Below are 18,424 nucleotides of genomic sequence, written 5' to 3' on the forward strand. Positions count from 1 at the left end.
TAAACAAGTTCGTAATCATCAGTGATCTCAGCTGCCTGCCTGCCTGTTGAAATCTTCTGGTTTTCTACATGGGTTCTTACTAACAGAGGGGGAGAATTTTTAAATTCTTCCAGGAGAATTATTTCTCTAAGTGTCTCATACGTGGCCTCTACCTTTCATGCCTGCATCCAACGATCAAAGTTAATTTGCTTTACCCTCTCAAACTCTATATAAGTCTGTCCAGGCTGTTTCCAGAGGTTCTGAAATTTCTGCCTGTCAGCTTCAGGGACTAGCTCATAAGCAGCGAATAACCTTTTATGCCATCTCATAATCTGCAGAAGCCTCCTCAGAAAGCATAGCATCAACTTTATGAGCTCTGCCCATCAACCTGCTTTGCATAAGCTCGCAACCACAAAGAGTAACTGAATCAAACAACTTAGATGCATTTAAGGGGAAGCTAGATGAGCACATGAGGGAGAAAGGAATAGGAGAATATTGAAAAGGTAAGATGGAAGGGTAGGAAGAGGCTCCTGTGGAGCATAAACGTCTGCCGAATATTCGATTTCTGCTGATGTAAATTAGGCTGTCAGAAAAACAAAACCATACGTGAAAAAAGGGAAAAACCTTTTTAAAAAATTTTGCAGTGTTTTCTCCCGCAAAAAAGAGTACACTTTTGCTCTGGTGTGTCAAGTGCTGAGGTTGCAGTTCCCATGGCGGCCTGCGGGAGGGTGGGGGTGCTGTTTCCGGAAGTGATGCAGTGACCCTTCAAACGGCCGCTCGAGCGCAGAGAGGCGGTGAAATGGCCGACGGTGTGGATCATATCGATATCTACGCGGATGTCGGCGAGGAGTTTAACCAGGTAACGGTCGGTCGCTCGGGACCGGTGCGCCTCGGACCTGGGAGAAGGAGTGAGCCCGCAGTCACCAGACTTTCCGCCCTCCCCACACACCCGATCGAGGGGAAGGGGCGGTGAAGTTGTCGTGTTTCCTTGGTTCGGTCAGCCGCGGCGGGATCGAGTGGACTAGGAACCGCAGTGCCGGTTAATAGACCCGGCCGCCATGGCCTCCAGCCAGAGCGGCCAGCTCTCAATAATTGTGAAACGTAGGCCCGGCCCACATGGGCCGCCTCTTCCCCACTTCCCTCAAGGAAAGTAAGTAGGCCGCTGGCTTCCCTTATCCTTAATCCCCCGCCACCCCCTCCTCCCTCCCAGCAATGGCTGTTAATTCGGGAGAGGGGGTTTTCCCGGCGCCCCGGTGACATTTTTTTCTTTAATCGTGTGGATTTTGTTTTCTTGACTGGGAATCGCTTTCTCTCCGGCCGGTAGATCCCGCGCTGCCGAAGCGCAGCTTTGTGAAACACGACAACATGGCGCCCGTGAGAGCGGGAGGCGGGCAAGTAAACAGCAGCTAGTGATTGCGTATTCTCCACTCAACACATTCTTGGAGCCGTCTTCAACAATTGAACTTTGAGATTTCTCATAACTCCTGTATATTTTTTTTAAAGGGCTAGGCAAATTTGGATAGGAGTGGAATTGGAAAGCTATAATATGTTTCTGCTACTCATGCAGTTGATCTGGAATCGCAACGTTTTTGCTTTGATTTCAGTTCATTTTTAAATCCAGTTATGTGGTATAACAAACTCCAAATTTAATGCAGTTTTATATTTCACGATCTACACACGAATGCACTTTCAAAAGATTAGATGCTTATAAATTCAATAATTTTGAGGATATCCACGATTGCATTTGCTAATCTTTGTAATCCCTTATAGGCGGCACAACCAATGGGCGGTCAGTAATACATTTCTTTCTGGGATCTGTACTGCGTTTTTCTTCGCAACTTAGTGAAAGCAGTTCGTTCATGTTTTGCGAAAAGTAATTTATTAGTTTTGTGTGTCCTGTTATACCAATTTTTTTCATTAATTGCCACAGGCTGTGATCATACTTAATGCTTTTCTGTTTTTACTTTTTTATATCGAAATTTACATTTCCAGAAAGTCAACTTAAAATAAACTTTTACATAATTACCTGCATCCTTTATTCAAGTTATTCAGTATTTTGTTCTCTGACCTTGTAATTCTCAGGTGTGGAATGTCACTTGGAGGCAGCATGGGTTTTTAGTACAAATTAGGTTGTTAAAATTCCAGTAAATATGTAAGAGGAAACTAATTTTGTTTGTGTGGGGAAAATTGAACAACTTGAGTGCAAGTATTTGAAATTTCACAGCCTGAGTCTACAGATCAATGCTTGTTCACTTTGCAACATAAATTTTCTTAAACAGAAGAAGCTGACAATTTGAAACTAGGTAACTGGGACATATCAGTTTTGAATTGGATCAGTCAAGTGCTGGAGAATGTCTGGATGTAGTAAAAGATGGATGTTCTTGATGTATGGGAGCCAAAAATAGGTGGATAGGGAGACACTGGGAAGAAAAAGATAATGAGCAGTTTAGAATTCTAGGAGGGTAATGGGAAATTGTGACTGGCTATTGCATGAGTAGCAGAAACATGTAAATATATTATACTTTCACTTTTTTTGGTGGTTTACTATAGAGAAGAGATGGGGAAATATTTCAGACCACAGCAGGTGTGATCTGAAAAGTTTATATTGAAATGCAGTGTTGCATTACTGCTCCATATATAACATTGCCAATTAATGCTATGTGGTATTTCCCCATAATTAGAATCAATTGCGCTTATACTACTGGCCACTAATGAGCTTAGTTATTTTGATTATTTTGGTTCATGGGCGTGTGTGTTTCACTTCTTTGTCAATTTAGTGAAATACATAATCACAGTAGTTTCCCTCACTGAACTACATGGGTAATTTTTTTCCACTTAGTATGAATCTGACTTTGCTCTGGTCCAGGGTTATGTTTCTGATGCCGACTATTGTATATTTAGCCCAATGAAGTTTAATGGGCCAAATTGACAAGCTATAATATATTATTTACCTCCATATTGGTGTGTGCACTTGGAAAATTGTAGTCACATCTTTGACAAGGAGATATGAAAGACTTTCCATATGGACCTTAATTTCCCTCACCCTGAATCAAAATCAACTATTGCTTCTGGCAATCTTAGAAAATCCCAAAAGGAATATAGTTTCCAAGTTTAATTTGTTACATGAAGTAACTATCTCATTATTTCTAGCTTCTTAGCTCTGAAATAAAAACATAAAATGCTGGAAATGCTCAGCAGGTCTGGCAGCATCTGTGGAAAGAGAGAGTTAATGTTTGTTTGCTTCTATAATAAAGTATAAATTGTGTTATGAGCAAAGTTCTTTCTACAGTGGGGACAACTATGGCTAAATGGTGCAATTTTGAAGAGGGTGCAAGAAAAGAGAAACCTGGGGGTACTTCTGCACAAATCTTTGAAGGTTGTAGAACAGGTTGACAAAGCATATGGAATCCTGGGCTTTACAAATTGAGGCATGGAATACAAAAGCCAGGAAGTTACGCTGTACCTATATAAATACTAGTTTGACCCTAGCTGGAATATTTTATCCAATTATGGGCTCCACAATTTAGGAAGGACATGAAGGCTTTGGAGGGGATACAGAAAAGATTTACTAGAAGGATTCTAGACAAGGGATTACACTTGTATAGATAGGCTGGAGAAGCTGGGGTTCTTAGAGCAGCGAAGGCTAAGAGGAGATTTGACAGAGGTGTTTAAAATCATGAAAGTTTTAGATATCGTAAATGAAGGGAAACTGTTTCCAATGGTTGAAGGGTTGGTAATTAGAGGGCACAGATTTAGGATTGGCAAAAGAATCCGAGGTGACATGAGGTAAAACGTTTTTACACAATGACTGTTTAGGATTTGGAATGCAATGCTTGATGGGGTGTTGGATGCAAATTCAATAGCAGCCTTCAAAAGGGAATGGGATAAATATTTGAAGGAGAAAAATTGCAGCGATATGGGGAAAGAGTGGGGGAGTAGGACTTAACTCCATTGCTCTTCAAAAGAACTGATACAGGCAAAGATGCACTGCAGCAACGCACCAAGGCTCCTTAGACAGCACCTTCCAAACCCGTGACCTCTACCACCTTGAAGGACAAGAGCAGCAGATGCATGGGAACATCAGTACCTGCAAGTTCCCATCCAAGTCGCACACCATCCTGACTTGCAACTATATCGCTGTTACTTCACTGTCACTGGGTCAAAATCCTGGAACTCCCTTCCTAACAGCACTGTGGGTGTACCTACATCACATGGACTGCAGTGGTTCAAGAAGGCAGCTCACCACCACCTTCTCAAGGGCAATTGGGGATGGGCAATAAATGCTGGTCTGGCCCGTGATGCCCACGTCCCATGAATGAATTTTTTTTTTTAATGGGCCAAACTGCCTCCTGTGCTGTATTCTATAACAGATTATGTGGAGTTGTTGCAAGATTTGTTTTCAGTGGAGGAAGAGGGTAATGTTGAGTCAACTGATCTTAAAACAGTATAATTGGGTGGTATTCAACACTGTTACTAGCTGACAGTTTCTTCTGAGAAAGTTAAGCTCGGCAGCAGGAACAGCAGCCACCATGAGCGCTAACTTTTTAAACTTGTATCGTTCTGTGATAGCTGGCAAAACTCCTGGTCCCTGCTGTTAGTGAGACCTTGAACTACTTTGGGAGAATGATTTCTGGTATTTGGAGAAGACACAATTTCTCAAGAGGCAGGTTTTTAAAAAAAAAAAAGAAATTTTCCTGATCATTTTCATTTTCCTTAAGATCCCTCTGAATTGCAGAGGGAATTCATTGTATAATGTACGATGCTTGTAAATGGACCTTTTTATTAGGGCTTTAACCTGCGACCCTTGCACTATGTGATCCCCAAGCCCATAAAGCTGGCCTTTGAACATAAGGCAACTGAAGGCATTGCACTTACCATCTTTACTGGTTTGTCTTGATTGAGCTTTAAGGGCTTGAGAGATTTGAAAGAGCTGTTCTTTTGCACTGTTGCCTCATTGGTAAGCAAATCCTAATTCAGAACACCTGTTGGTAACAGTGGTTTGAGTATGACAGTTGAGGGAATGTGGGTTAAAACTTTATTTTTGCAAAGTTCTGGCACAAGTTGCTCAATTTTTTTCCCCTATGGAAATTCAAACATTACCGATTTATGCTAGTTTTGCACTAACATTGCTGTGTGTGAATTTCCTCAATCGATAGCGCCATAAGATGCATCCTCTGAAATTCTCTTCCACTCACTTAGAGATCTGGATGGGTCAGCTTGCAAGTTTCCTAGATTTATGCCAAAAATTTAGACACAGCAAAACTCGTAGTCACTATCAACGTATCTGCGGTTTCTCAAATTTAATAATGCAAAAAATCTTGCTGGGTTCTGCGCTGTACTTTACTAAAGTGCTGTCAGTTTTGCTGCACCCAAAAGTTTTCCGAGACCCTTTCTCCCCCCATACGTTCAGAAGGTCTATGCAGCTGGAATCACCTTCCCACATGGCATGTTCCTGTTCTGCATAATGATGTCAGGAAAATGCTGGAATCTATTATTTAAGGAAGTCTTGATGCACAGAAAATCCTAGTATGATCAGAGTCAACGAGGTTTAATGAGAGGGAAATCGTGTTTGACAAATTTCAGTTTTTTGAGGATGTATATAGTTGGTCAATAAAGGGGAGCCAGTATATTTTAGTATACTTGGATGCCTAAAAGGCCTTCAGTAAGGTACCGCACGATTAGGGTTCATGGAATTGGAGGTAATATATTAGCATGGTGGAGACAGACAGGAAGCAGAGAGTAGGGATTAATGGAACATTTTCAAGTTGGTGGTCTCTAACTATTGGAGTGCCACAAGGATCTGTGCTGGGGTCTCAGCTATTTACAATCATGATTTTAGAGGAAGAGACAGAGTACTGTGTTCAAGTTTGCTGACCGTACAAAGCTAGATGGGAATGTAAGCTGTGAGAATGATTCAGAGGTTGTTAAGAGATGTAGACAGGTTAAGTGAGTGGGCAACAAGGTGGCAGATGGAGTATAATGTTGGGAAGTGAGGGGTTATTCTCTTTGATAGTAACAATGAAAAGCAGAATATTTCTTAAGACATTAAACATTTAAATGTTGATGCTCAGAGACTTGGGTGTACTCGTACACAGAATACAGAAAGTTAGTATGCAGGTACATCAGGCATTTAGGAAGACAAATTGCATGTTGGTCCTTATTGCAAGGGAGGAATAAGCAAGTCTTGCTACAGTTGTACAGAACTTTGGTGAGATCACACCTGGAGTACTTTGTGCAGTTTTGGTCTCCATATCTAAGGAAGGATGTACTAGATTGGTTTCTGGGATGAGAGGCTGGGTAAATTGGACCTATATTCTCGAGTTCAGAAGAATAAGATGATCTCATTGAACCGTACAACATATTCTAAACAGCTTGATAGGATAGACAGAGAAATCTAGAACATGTGGGCACTGCCTCAGAATAAGAAGTCAGTCATTTAGGACTGAGATGCGAAATTTCTTTGCTCACAGGGTTGTGAAACTTTGGAATTATCTACCCCAGAAGGTTGTGGATGCTCAGTCATTGCGTATATGCAGGCTGGGATAGATAGATCAAAAATCTATTGGAATCAATGGATATGGGGAGTGGGCAAGAAAGTGGAGTTAAAGGAGACAATCAGCCATGATTGTATTGAATGGGCTCGAGGGGCCCTCTGGTCTACTCCTATTCTCTACTGCTCCTCTTTCCTTTTTAAGAGATAAGAGGCTTTGAGAGTGAGATGCTATGACAGAAGATAGCAGGTATGGCTTTTGGTGATGCTGAGTTTGTACTTGTTTGATGGGTTGGATTATATATTCTGTAGGCAAATTAACTCTACAGGAAATTTCAGCATTAGTTCCCGTTGGCAGGTTTTGTGTAGAAACTGAAGTAAATTTAAACATTTGTGTAAATGCGATCCAGGGAATTCTAGGCTTATATGTGGCCTTGTCGTGCAGACCCACAATGATGCAACTTTTTAATACCCTGACTTTGACACTTGATTATCATGAGTTTTTGCATTTAATTTTTTTTGGTATGCTATCTTTTATTGACTGACTACACTTAAGGCTGCTTTATTGTAGATCAGGTTGTATCTCTGTTCATGCAGAGCACTTTGTTTAATAGTGTGAATTTTATAGTTAAATGGGGATTTTTATAGAAGATTTCAATTATGTTGGGCGGCGCAGGGGTTAGCACCGCAGCCTCACCGCTCCAGCGACCCGGGTTCAGTTCTGGGTACTGCCTGTGTGGAGTTTGCAAGTTCTCCCTGTGACCGCGTGGGTTTCCTTCCACATGCCAAAGACTTGCGGGTTGATAGGTAAATTGGCCATTGTATAAAAAAAAATTGCCCCTATTGTAGGTAGGTGGGAGGAGAATTGAGGGAAGGTGGGGATGTGAGGGAAAATGGGATTAATGTAGGATTATGGGTGGTTGATGGTAGGCGCAGACTCGGTGGGCTGAAGGGCCTGTTTCAGTGCTGTATCTCTCTATGACTCTATGTTCTTGTCTTATTTAGGAGACTGAGTACAGTGGTCATGATCAGATAGATTTGTATGATGATGTCATATCACCATCTGCTAATAATGGAGATGCGCCAGAGGATCGTGATTACATGGACAGCATGCCACAGTCTGTTTCGGATGATGGTGGCAAAACTCCTAATTCATTGGGTCCAAATATTGTTTATACATACACTGGCAAGAGAATAGCCTTGTATATTGGGAATCTGACTTGGGTAAGTGTTTAGATTTGCTAACAATTGTGTTTGTACAATGGGATCTGAGTTTTACAACTTCCTCTCTCCAAGCAGCTGCAATTACAATTAGTTCAAATTTCAGACGTTCCTGGTTAAGCTCAATAATGGATGGATAAAATATTTTGGGTGGAATAGGAAGAGACCTATGCTTCTTTGCAATAGTAGTTACATACTCATTCGTGAGCTGGAAGTAGTTTTAAAAAAGCCAATCCCATTTGCTAGTAGAAGTGGTTTTCCACCATCTAGCCCTGGGTGGGACAGATGCCCAGGATCTTCTGGACCAGGAGGACTTCCTTTTTTCCTTGAGTATCAAAGTGATTATCAATATTTAATGATTGACACGATTTAAGAATTGGGATCTACATGAATTAGTTACCGATTTAACACGAGATATACACAAACTTGTCCCAAATGACACAAGTATCAGGTCCATCATTCCTGAGCATTTCAGAGATTATTAGAAACCTGTGGATGCTGCCCAGTATTCTCAAGAATTTGAAAGCAAAATTTAATGAGCATTTTAATCCCATGTCATTGAAGGATTTTTGCGTATATTCTGAAAATCCTTGTACTGTCTTTAAACTTGATAATGCAAATATACATTCCACTCCTCCACATTTAGTTGTCAAGCATCTCTTCCAAGTTCAGAAGCTATTAACTTTTAAAATCTGCTGAGCATAGTTGAGATGCCTGTGTTTTAAAGCATGTTGCTCCTTTGAAGTGCCCAGTTTAACATTCAAAATTCTTCTTTCCACATTGCCTTACAGTGGACCACGGATGAGGATTTGACTGAAGCTCTTCATTCAATGGGAATTACTGATGTTTTAGAGATAAAGTTTTTTGAGAACCGGGCTAATGGGCAGTCAAAAGGGTGAGAACATGTGATGAATTGACATCATTATTTATTTATTTTTATTTTTATTTTGTTTAGAGATACAGCACTGAAACAGGCCCTTCAGCCCACCGAGTCAGTGCCGACCAACAACCACCCATTTATACTAACCCTACAGTAATCCCATATTCCCTACCACCTACCTACACTAGGGGCAATTTACAATGGCCAATTTACCTATCAACCTGCAAGTCTTTGGCTGTGGGAGGAAACCGGAGCACCCAGTGAAAACCCACACAGACACAGGGAGAACTTGCAAACTCCACACAGGCAGTACCCAGAATCGAACCCGGGTCCCTGGAGCTGTGAGGCTGCGGTGCTAACCACTGCGCCACTGTGTAGATAGTGTGTTTGTAACTGCTTTAAAGAGGAGTTAAATTTGTAATTTTATTTGAGTTCAACGATTTGGATGTGCAGTGAACTGCCATTTCAATAAATTTAAACTTCAACATTTTAGTACAGAAGTTGTTCATCAGAAACATGTAATGGCAAGTGATATATGCTGCAAAAGATTTAGCAGTTTTGCAGAGGAAAATTGCTTTTAATAACTTCATGATTGGCTTACTAGTTATATAGATTTATATAAGTATTACATAAATGGTTTGCCACTTTTAAGTGCTATAAAACAAAACTATTAAAAGGCTAAGACGGTGTGATTAAAACTTTGACATAAAAACAGAAAATGCTGGGAATACTCAGGTTAGGCAGCATTTGTGGAGAGAAAAGCAGAGTTAACATTTCAGATCGATGACCTTTCATCAGAACTCTGTTTTGGCGATAAAGTTTTTAAGAACCGGTCTAATGGACAGTCAAAAGGGTGAGAACATGTGATGGATTGACATTGTTAGGTAGTGTATTGGCAACTGCTTTAGAGAGGAGTTAAATTTGTAATTTATTTGAGTCAAAGATGTGGATGTGCAGTGAACTGCCATTTCAATAAATTGAAACTTCAACATTATAGTACAGGGGTTGTTCGTCGGAATCATGTAATGGCAAGTGATATATGCTGTAAAATATTTTAGTAGTTTTTGCAGAGGAAACGGTATTCTGATGAAAGGTCATCGATCTGAAATGTTAACTCTGCTTTTCTCTCCCCAAATGCTGCCTGACCTGAGTATTTCCAGCATTTTCTGTTTTTGCTCCAGATTTCCAGAATCCAGTATTTTGATTTTGTGTCATAATTAAAAGTTTGGTTATTCTATATTTTCTTTTTAAAAAAACAGGTTTGCACTCATTTGTGTGGGATCTGAAAGTTCGTCTAAAAAACTGATGGATATGCTTCCTAAACGAGACATGCATGGGCAGAATCCTATCGTCACACCATGCAATAAGCAGTCACTCAGTCAGTTTGAAATGCAGTCTAGGAAATGTAAGCTTATACAAATACATGTACTGAATAATGTAATTATTTGGCATACAGATGCTCTGTCAGTATGAGAAGTTGTATAAGCATTTTTATTTAATGATTTAATTACGACTCTCTGCACTAATACTAACTGCAACATTTTTAATTTAGCTCAGTTGGTAACAACTCTTACCGCTAGGCTTTGAAGGCCCGTTCCGGAATTTGAACACTTAATCTAATCAAATAGTTCTACTCAATTACAAAGCATTGATGCATTAGCATTAGCAATGCAATCTCTCTGATGTGTTTAAATAGACTCCCCCTTTATCTGTTCATGTGAATGTTAAAGAACCCACATTATGTTGAGAACAAGGAGTTTGCCTAGTGTGAGCTAATTTTTCTTTTGACCAACTAAAAACTGATTCACTGGTCATATATCTTGTTTTGCTGCTTCTGGTAACTTACTTTCTGTAAACTGTCTACAAAACAGCAGTGACTATCTGAAGCCCTTGGGGCATATTGCTATGTAAAGGCAGTTTTTTTTTTCTTGTATTATACTGGATGATCCACTCAATCTTAACTTTTCTGTGGTGCAGCATAGGGCATGTACTTAAACATAAGTGCACTTAATATATACTTATTTGTATGTGTTTGGTGGTTTGAATTTTACCACCACCTGCCATTGGAATGCTCCCTGACACTGCAGCTTTGCAGAAATACAAATGTCTGGTTACCCATCAGATGCAAGGTTATACAAGCCTGATCTCCATGTATATTAGGTAAAGTAAATGCTTTTGGTACTTGTTTGAGAGAACTTTTTAAAAAATAATTTTAAATGGAAGTGATTGGTGTTTATCATTCTTGCAGCTACTCAGTCTGGCCAAATGTCAGGGGAAGGTAAAGCTGGGCCTCCTGGAGCCAACAGTCGTTTAGCATTTTCCCAAGGTGGAAGAGGACGTGGCCGTTTCCCACCATCTGGCCCTGGTGGGGACAGATTCCCAGGGCCTTCTGGACCAGGAGGGCCTCCACCTTTTCCTGGTGAGTGTCAATGGTTATCAATATTTAGTGAACAACGCTGGGGAAGGCAGCAACAAAGCGCTACATGATTTGATGTCCGTCATTTTGGATTCTGAATTCCTTAAGGATGATACATAGTTTCCACAGTACATAAGTGCAACTGATCTAAGTTGGGTGTTCAGGCGTCACGTGAGCCTTCTACTCTAATTGTCTCCACGTCCCTTTTCCCTTCTCGCTTGTGTATGTTCAGCCTCATCTTAACTGTCGATATTATCTGCTTCAACTACTCCCGTATGACATTGAGTTCCACATTTGTACCGTTCTCTAATTCTTTGCTCTGTGGATGATATTAGTGGTGATATTAAGTCATTGGGTTTGGACTTCAGTTGCTCAATTGGTAAATTCACTGCCCACCACCCCACATAACAATCTTTGGAGATAGGCAAATAATCAAGTTCAAATATCTTCCACTGAGTTTCAATAACCGAATTCATTTTCTAAAGTTCATTGCTGCCAGAGCAGATTTTAAAAATGTTCATTGCTGTGAGTTGACATGCTTAGGTGTTGTTTTTTCATTCATTTAACAGCATCAAGGAATTAAAGAAACTTAAGTTGTAATGGGAATATGGTTTAAGTTAAAAATGTTGAAAGTTGAATTTGGTATTATAAATAATGCATATAATCTTTAGTACAGGTATTTCTTATAAATTGTATTTCTTTGAATGTGACAGCATCTTTTTATTTTTGTCAGGGCAAGGTCCACCTCGACCACCTCCAGGTCCTCCTGGTCCACCAGGCCTCCCGGGTCCGCCTCCACCTGGGCAAGGTCTTCCTCCTCCATTAGGTGGGCCACCGAATCGTGGTGATCGTCCTCCACCCCCAGTTCTTTTTCCAGGACAACCATTTGGGCAACCTCCCATGGGACCACTCCCTCCTGGTCCTCCCCCTCCTGTTCCAGGATATGGTCCTCCTCCTGGCCCCCCTCCTCCTCAGCAAGGACCACCCCCACCACCTGGTCCTTTCCCTCCACGTCCTCCAGGTCCACTAGGCCCTCCTATTAATCTTGCTCCACCTCCCCATCTTCCTGGACCCCCTCCTGGTGCACCACCTCCAGCCCCTCATGTAAATCCTGCTTTCTTCCCACCACCGGCGAATAATGTCATTCCCTCATCTGACAGTCGTGGACCACCTCCAACAGATCCATATGGACGGCCTCCACCATATGACCGAGGAGACTATGGACCTGCTGGCAGGTAAATTTTACGTATACTTTAATTTTGTTAATAAATGTCTATTGATCTTGAGAGAAAAATCCTTTGCAAATCCGTCAAAAGTTGAATGTTTTAAGTCAACATGAACTGGGAATGGGTGGGGGTGCAATTGGATTTTAATGTAGAATACTGACCTTTTCACCCTCAGGACTTGGGTTCAAATTCACCAGTGGTGTGTCGCTCTTGAAATGAGATTATGATTTCAGCTCTATTCATAGCCAACGATACAAAACTGCCTATAATTCATGATCATGTTGGAAATCGAGGAATCATTTTACATTGTAGCTATTGATCTGAAACTAGTAGGTACAGTTTGGTTTTCTGCCATGCAGCACTTTGTTTAAATTGTCTAACTCCTACCTAACTGGAATTTCACTTGCATATTTTGGAGAGAACTGCATTTGTGGATGCATGAATGGGCAGAGCTATCTTCCAGCAGTTAGAAATTCAAATGTTTGAGAGGGGAGAATCCCTGCTGCCTTAACATGTAAATTAAGATAAATTAGGTTTTTTTGCTTTTTAAAAGTACACAGTTGGTAGAACTAACAGACCAATGTTGATGCTGTACTGGATTTATAATCAATGTAGTGTTACAGGAAGTGGCATGAGATACCTCTTTTAGAAAGTGTCACTGCACTTTGCCCTGGAGTGAAGTTAAGCTTTGACTCATTTCCAAGGAAAGTGAGACAGAAATTGCTTTGTACTTTGTAACTCTGCCTTAAAAGACAATAATAACTCTTGTATGAAACAGTATCATCTTACAAGTGGAGTTGGTGGTGGGAATATAGGAAATAGGAGCAGGAGTATGCCTTTTGGCCCGTCGAGCCTGCTCAGCCATTCAAGAAGATCATGGCTGATATCTACCTCTACGCCATTTTTCCCCACTATCCCCCTATCCCTTGATGTCATCGGTATCCAGAAATCTATTGATTTCTGTCTTGAACGTGCTCAATGTTTGAGCTTCCACAGCCTCCTGGAGTAGAGAATTCCACAGATTTACCACCCTCTGTGTAAAGAAACTCCTCCTCATCTTGGTCTTGAATGGCCTGCCTCTTATTCTGAGACTCTGTGTCCCCTGGTTCTAGACTCACCAGCCAGAGGAAACATTCTATCCACATCTACCCTGTTGCGCCTTGTAAGAATTTTGTAACTTTCAATGAGATCACCTCTCGTTCTTCAAAACTCTAGAGAATATAGGCCCAGTTTCTGCAATCTCTCCTCACAAGACAATCCCACCATCCCAGGGATTAGTCTGGTGAACCTCCATTGCACTCCCTCTATGGCAAGTATATCCTTCCTTAGATGAGACCAAAACTGTACATAATACTCCAGATGTGGTCTCACCCAAAGCTTTATACAATTGCAGCAAGACATTTTTACTCCTGTACCCAAATCCCCTTGCAGTGAAGGCCAACATACCATTTGCCTTCCTAATTGCTTGCTGCACCTGCATACCAGCTTTTAGTGACTTGTGAACAAGGGCACCCAGGTCCCTTTGGACATCAACACTTCCCAACCCCTCTCCATTTTTAATAAATACTCTGCCTTTCTTTAGTTTCTACCAAAGTGGGTCTCTTCACCCTTATTCATATTATATTCCATTTGCCATCTTCTTGCCCATTCAATTGACTTGTCCAAATCCCCTTGAAGCCTCCTTGCATCCTCACAATTTACATTCTCTCTTAGTTCTGTGTCATCAGAAAAGTTGGAAATATTGCATTTTGGTCCCCACATCCAAATCATTTATGTAGATTGTGAACAACTGTGACCCTTGCAGTACCCCACTAGTAACAGCCTGCCATCCTGAGAATGACCTGTTTATTCCTCCTCTCTGCTTTCTGTCTGTTAACCAATTCTCAATCCATTGCAGTCCCAGGTGCTCTAATTTTGTTTACTAACCTCCTGTGTGGGACCTTATCAAAAGCCTTCTGAAAATGCAAATACACCACATCCACTGGTTTCCCCCTTATCTATCCTACAAGTTACATCCTCAAAAAACTCCAACAGGTTTGTCAAATCCATGTTGACTCAGCCCAATCATATTATTTTCCAAGTGTCCAGTTATCTCATCCTTTTATTAATTCTAACATTTTCCCTACCATTGACGTTAAGCTAACGGGTCTGTGTTCTCTGTCCTCTCTCTCTCGTCTCTTCTTAAATAGTGGGGATACATTTGCTACTTTCCAGTCTGCAGGAACCCTTCCAGAATTGAAAGATAACCACCAAAGCATCCACTATTGCTTGAGCTGCCTCCTTCAATACTCTGGGATGTAGCTCATCTGGTCCAGGGGATTTATCAACTTTCAATCAAGTTAAATTTTTGAGTACTACCTCTATTTTGATACTAATTTCTTTCAGTTCCTCATTTTTACACATCCCTTGGTTCCCTAGTATTTCTGGGAGATTTTTGTCTTCCTCCATGAAGATAGACACAAAATAATTGCTTTGTATCTTTGCCATTTCCCCATTTCACCCACATTTGTCCTTGCTAATCTTTTCCTTTTCACATACCTAAAGAAGCTTTTACAGCCTGCCTTTTGTTTCTAGCTAGCTTACATTCATAGTCTCTTTTCCTTTTCTTTATCAGTTTCTTGGTCCTCCTTTGTTGGATTCGAAATTGCTCCCAATCTTCAGAAGTTGGGTTCAGGCACAGTATGAATAGAAATTTTTCCTTCATCTGACTTCTGCAATGTCACCATTAATCAATCTCAAAAGGGGAAGGAAATGCCATCATCAGCATTCACAAAGAAATTCACCTGAAATGCATTTCTTAAAAAGAAAAAATTGTCATGTACATCCCATGAACCAGTTTCGAATGTTGAGAAGACCAGAATTTTGTTGCTGTGGTTATTGGGAAATTTTATACTACATTTGCTATTGTTTGCATTATTTCTTTTTGTAACAGAGACATGGATTCTTCAAGGACACCACTGAGTGAAGCAGAATTTGAGGAAATCATGAATCGAAACAGAGCCATTTCTAGCAGTGCCATATCGAGGGCTGTGTCGGATGCTAGTGCTGGTAAACTGAAGCAACTTCTCCCTCTTTTTTTTTTCCACTTCCACCATCACCCATAAACATGTATCTCTACTCAAAACAGGAATTTTTGAAGGAGTGTGATTGTATTGATTCTGGTAACCACCTAGCACCTCACCTGGTTTTTATGCTCTTGTGAACCTAAACAGTGAGTATTGGCAACCTGCTTAATTGAGGTACATTGCAATAGATCTTCAAAAGATGCAGCGCATTACAAATGGAAAATTACCCTCTTTGGCTTTGGAATGATTAATACATTGTGAACATGTGTCTGTTCTAGCGGAAGTCTTTGGTTTCCACTGCTGAATGCTTTCTAAAGGTTGCAACCACCCCCACCAATCTCCAACCAAAAGTTACAGATAGCAGTTGTAGCTTCCTAACTGCTGGGCTGGCTGAGATCAGCTAATGGAACAGTCTGGAGATCAAATTAGTACACTTTTGGTCTGTATGGCTTAGTTCAACACTAGGTCATGCATTTTCTCATTGGACCATTAGCAGACCCAGAAATTGATCTAATTTTGAAGCTAAAGAGAATGTCAAAGTAAGATTCAAGGTACAGGTTGCAGGACTGTGGTTGAATTAGATGTGGTAGCTGTAGCAAAGGAGGCATTTCAGCTGTGAATGCAAGGATTAATTGACTCTATTATGCAGGTAACTGAATAATTGTAATAGTCATATTTTTTCCATTTGGATTGCAGGTGATTATGGAAGTGCTATTGAAACCCTGGTTACTGCTATTTCACTGATTAAGCAGTCTAAAGTATCTGCTGATGACCGTTGCAAAGTTCTCATAAGTTCTCTACAGGATTGTCTTCATGGAATTGAATCAAAGTCATATGGTTCTGGGTCACGGTAAGGTGATAATTTCCATCCTTCATCGAAATTCAATAATGGCGGGCAGCTGAGGCCTCAAAAAGCTTGTTCTTGCGTGCTGGGGTGGGGGCACCCTGTTCCCCATGGAGGGCCGCCCCCAATACACAACACTCCCCTCGGCGAGTCCCTAAAAACCTGCCTTTTTTCCGGGGCCATCCTTCAGCTTCCGATGGAACTGAGAGCTGCTGGCTCACTGGCTGGCAGCTGTAATAGGTGGGACTTCCTGCCTCAAGGAGGTGCAAGTCCCGCCCAAGACCAATTAAGGGCCAGGGGAGTGTTAGATCTGGTCTGGCTCCCCAGGACCGACAGATGTGGGCTCACCACTGACTTTTCAGCTGGTGGATGCCCCCACCACCCAACGATAAATGCCAACCCGTGTCTTTAGCTGCTGAAAGCTTGTTGCAGCGTATGGCCAGCCTTGTTAAAATAAATTAGTAGTTCCATTGAAGGTTGCTCTGTTCTATTTGCTGTAGGGGACATTAAACTTTTTGAAACCAGGAGAAATTATTTTTGTTCTGCCCTTGTTTTTCTCACCCACTGTATTTACATGAAATCACTTTCTCTGGCATTCCTGAGAATTAGTATCGCTAATGCCCTGTCCCCATCCCTATCCCCTGTGAGTAGAACAAGAGATTCTCTCGTGAAAATTAACATTTGTCCACTGAGGGGCTATCTGTTACCTCAGTTCTTGAAGATTAAACTGAGGAGAGCACTAAAGGAAATGTATGGTTAAATTTCCCTGTTAGAATCCTGGCTAAGACTGGAGCAAAATTGGAATATGTTGTTTGGATAGCCTCACAACTGAGGCTTCACTTCTAAGTGTGTCCATGCCGCAACAAAATAAGTATGTCACTGAGTTGTTTCACAGGATTTCAGTTGGAATAGTCTAACAAATGTGTTGCACTGGTCCTATTTCTGCGGTGGCACTAAAACTTTTTTCCTAGCTAAATCTCTCAAAAAAAATTTCTGTCACTTGCCACAAGCTAGGGATACTCTTACCATTAAGGAAATCATTATGGATTTTCAAATGGCTTTCGATAAGGTACCATTTAGTGGACTCACGACCAAGTCCAGAGCATGTGGAGTCGGGCCATGTGGCAGAATGGATAGCATGCTGCCTACAAAACAAAAGAGTAGGAGTTAAAAGTATGGCTTGGGTGGGAAGTGATGTTTCACGTGGATTGATGTTGGGGCCACTGTTCACTGCCATTTGCATGAATGATTTGGACTCTAATCTAGGGAATACAATTTCAAAATTTGCAAATGATGCCAAATTGGGGGATGTAGATAATGCAGAAGAGGACTGCAAAATACAGGAAGAAGTTAATAAACTTTCACAATGTGGCGTTTAATTGTGAAATGAAATTCACTATAGTGGTACATTTTGTAATGAGGCCACATACTCATAAAATAGGAAAAGAACAGAAGGATCTGGGAGTACAGATTCACAAATCACCAAAAGTAGTGACAGAACAATAAGCAAGCAAACTAAGCAATGGGTTTCATTATCTAGAGGGATGGAATTAATAGCAGAAATGTTATGCAAAACTTAGAACCTTGAATAGATCACACTTGGAGTAGTGTGAACAGTTCTCGTCTCCATTATAAAAAGGATATGTACGCATTGGAGAAGTTGCAAAAAAGATTTACTGGAATTGATGCCAGAACCAACAAGTTATTCCTGTTGGGAAAGACTGGTGCTCTTTTCTCTAGAAATAAAACTGATGGATGATCTGATAGAGGCCTTCAAGATTATGCAAGGGTTTGATAAGGTAGAAATAGAGAAGATGTTTCCACTTGCAGGGGGTACCCGAACTAGGGATCATGAGTATAAGATAGCCACTAATAAATCCTAAAAGGGAATTCAGGAGAAACTTCTTTCCCAGAGAATGCTTAGATTTTGGGACTAGCTACCATAAGGAGTAGTTGAAGTGAATAGCATAGATGCATTTAAAAAGAAGTTTAATGCACATATGAGGGAGAAAGGATTAGATGGAAAAGGATGGTAGGTGTTGAACATAAACACCGGCATGGATCTGTTGGGCAGAATGGCCTATCTCTAGACAGCACCTTCCAAACCCGCGACCTCTACCAACTAGAAGAACAAGGGCAGCAAATGCATGGGAACACCACCACCTGCAAGTTCCCCTCCAAGTCACACACCATCCTGACTTGGAACTATATCGTAGTTCCTTCACTGTCGCTGGGTCAAAATCCTGGAACTCCCTTCCTAACAGCACTGTGGGTGTACCTACCTCACATGGACTGCAGCGGTT

General features: G+C 41.1%; 1 protein-coding gene across 2 annotated transcripts in view; it reads left to right on the plus strand.

Moving 5' to 3' along the window:
- Nucleotides 1-708: 708 nt before the first annotated feature.
- Nucleotides 709-18,424, plus strand: part of cpsf6 (cleavage and polyadenylation specific factor 6) — a 35,886-nt gene continuing 18,170 nt past the window's right edge. For both annotated transcript variants that reach the window (XM_068050398.1, XM_068050399.1), the window contains exons 1-8: nt 709-838; nt 7,475-7,693; nt 8,482-8,585; nt 9,830-9,975; nt 10,819-10,989; nt 11,720-12,221; nt 15,145-15,260; nt 15,974-16,127. In XM_068050398.1, the coding sequence (XP_067906499.1) occupies nt 779-838; nt 7,475-7,693; nt 8,482-8,585; nt 9,830-9,975; nt 10,819-10,989; nt 11,720-12,221; nt 15,145-15,260; nt 15,974-16,127 (1,472 nt within the window). In that variant the 5' untranslated portion in view covers nt 709-778. The remainder of the gene's footprint in view (nt 839-7,474; nt 7,694-8,481; nt 8,586-9,829; nt 9,976-10,818; nt 10,990-11,719; nt 12,222-15,144; nt 15,261-15,973; nt 16,128-18,424) is intronic.

This window comes from Heterodontus francisci, chromosome 18, assembly GCF_036365525.1.
Source record: "Heterodontus francisci isolate sHetFra1 chromosome 18, sHetFra1.hap1, whole genome shotgun sequence".
Classification (NCBI taxonomy): Eukaryota; Metazoa; Chordata; class Chondrichthyes; order Heterodontiformes; family Heterodontidae; genus Heterodontus; species Heterodontus francisci.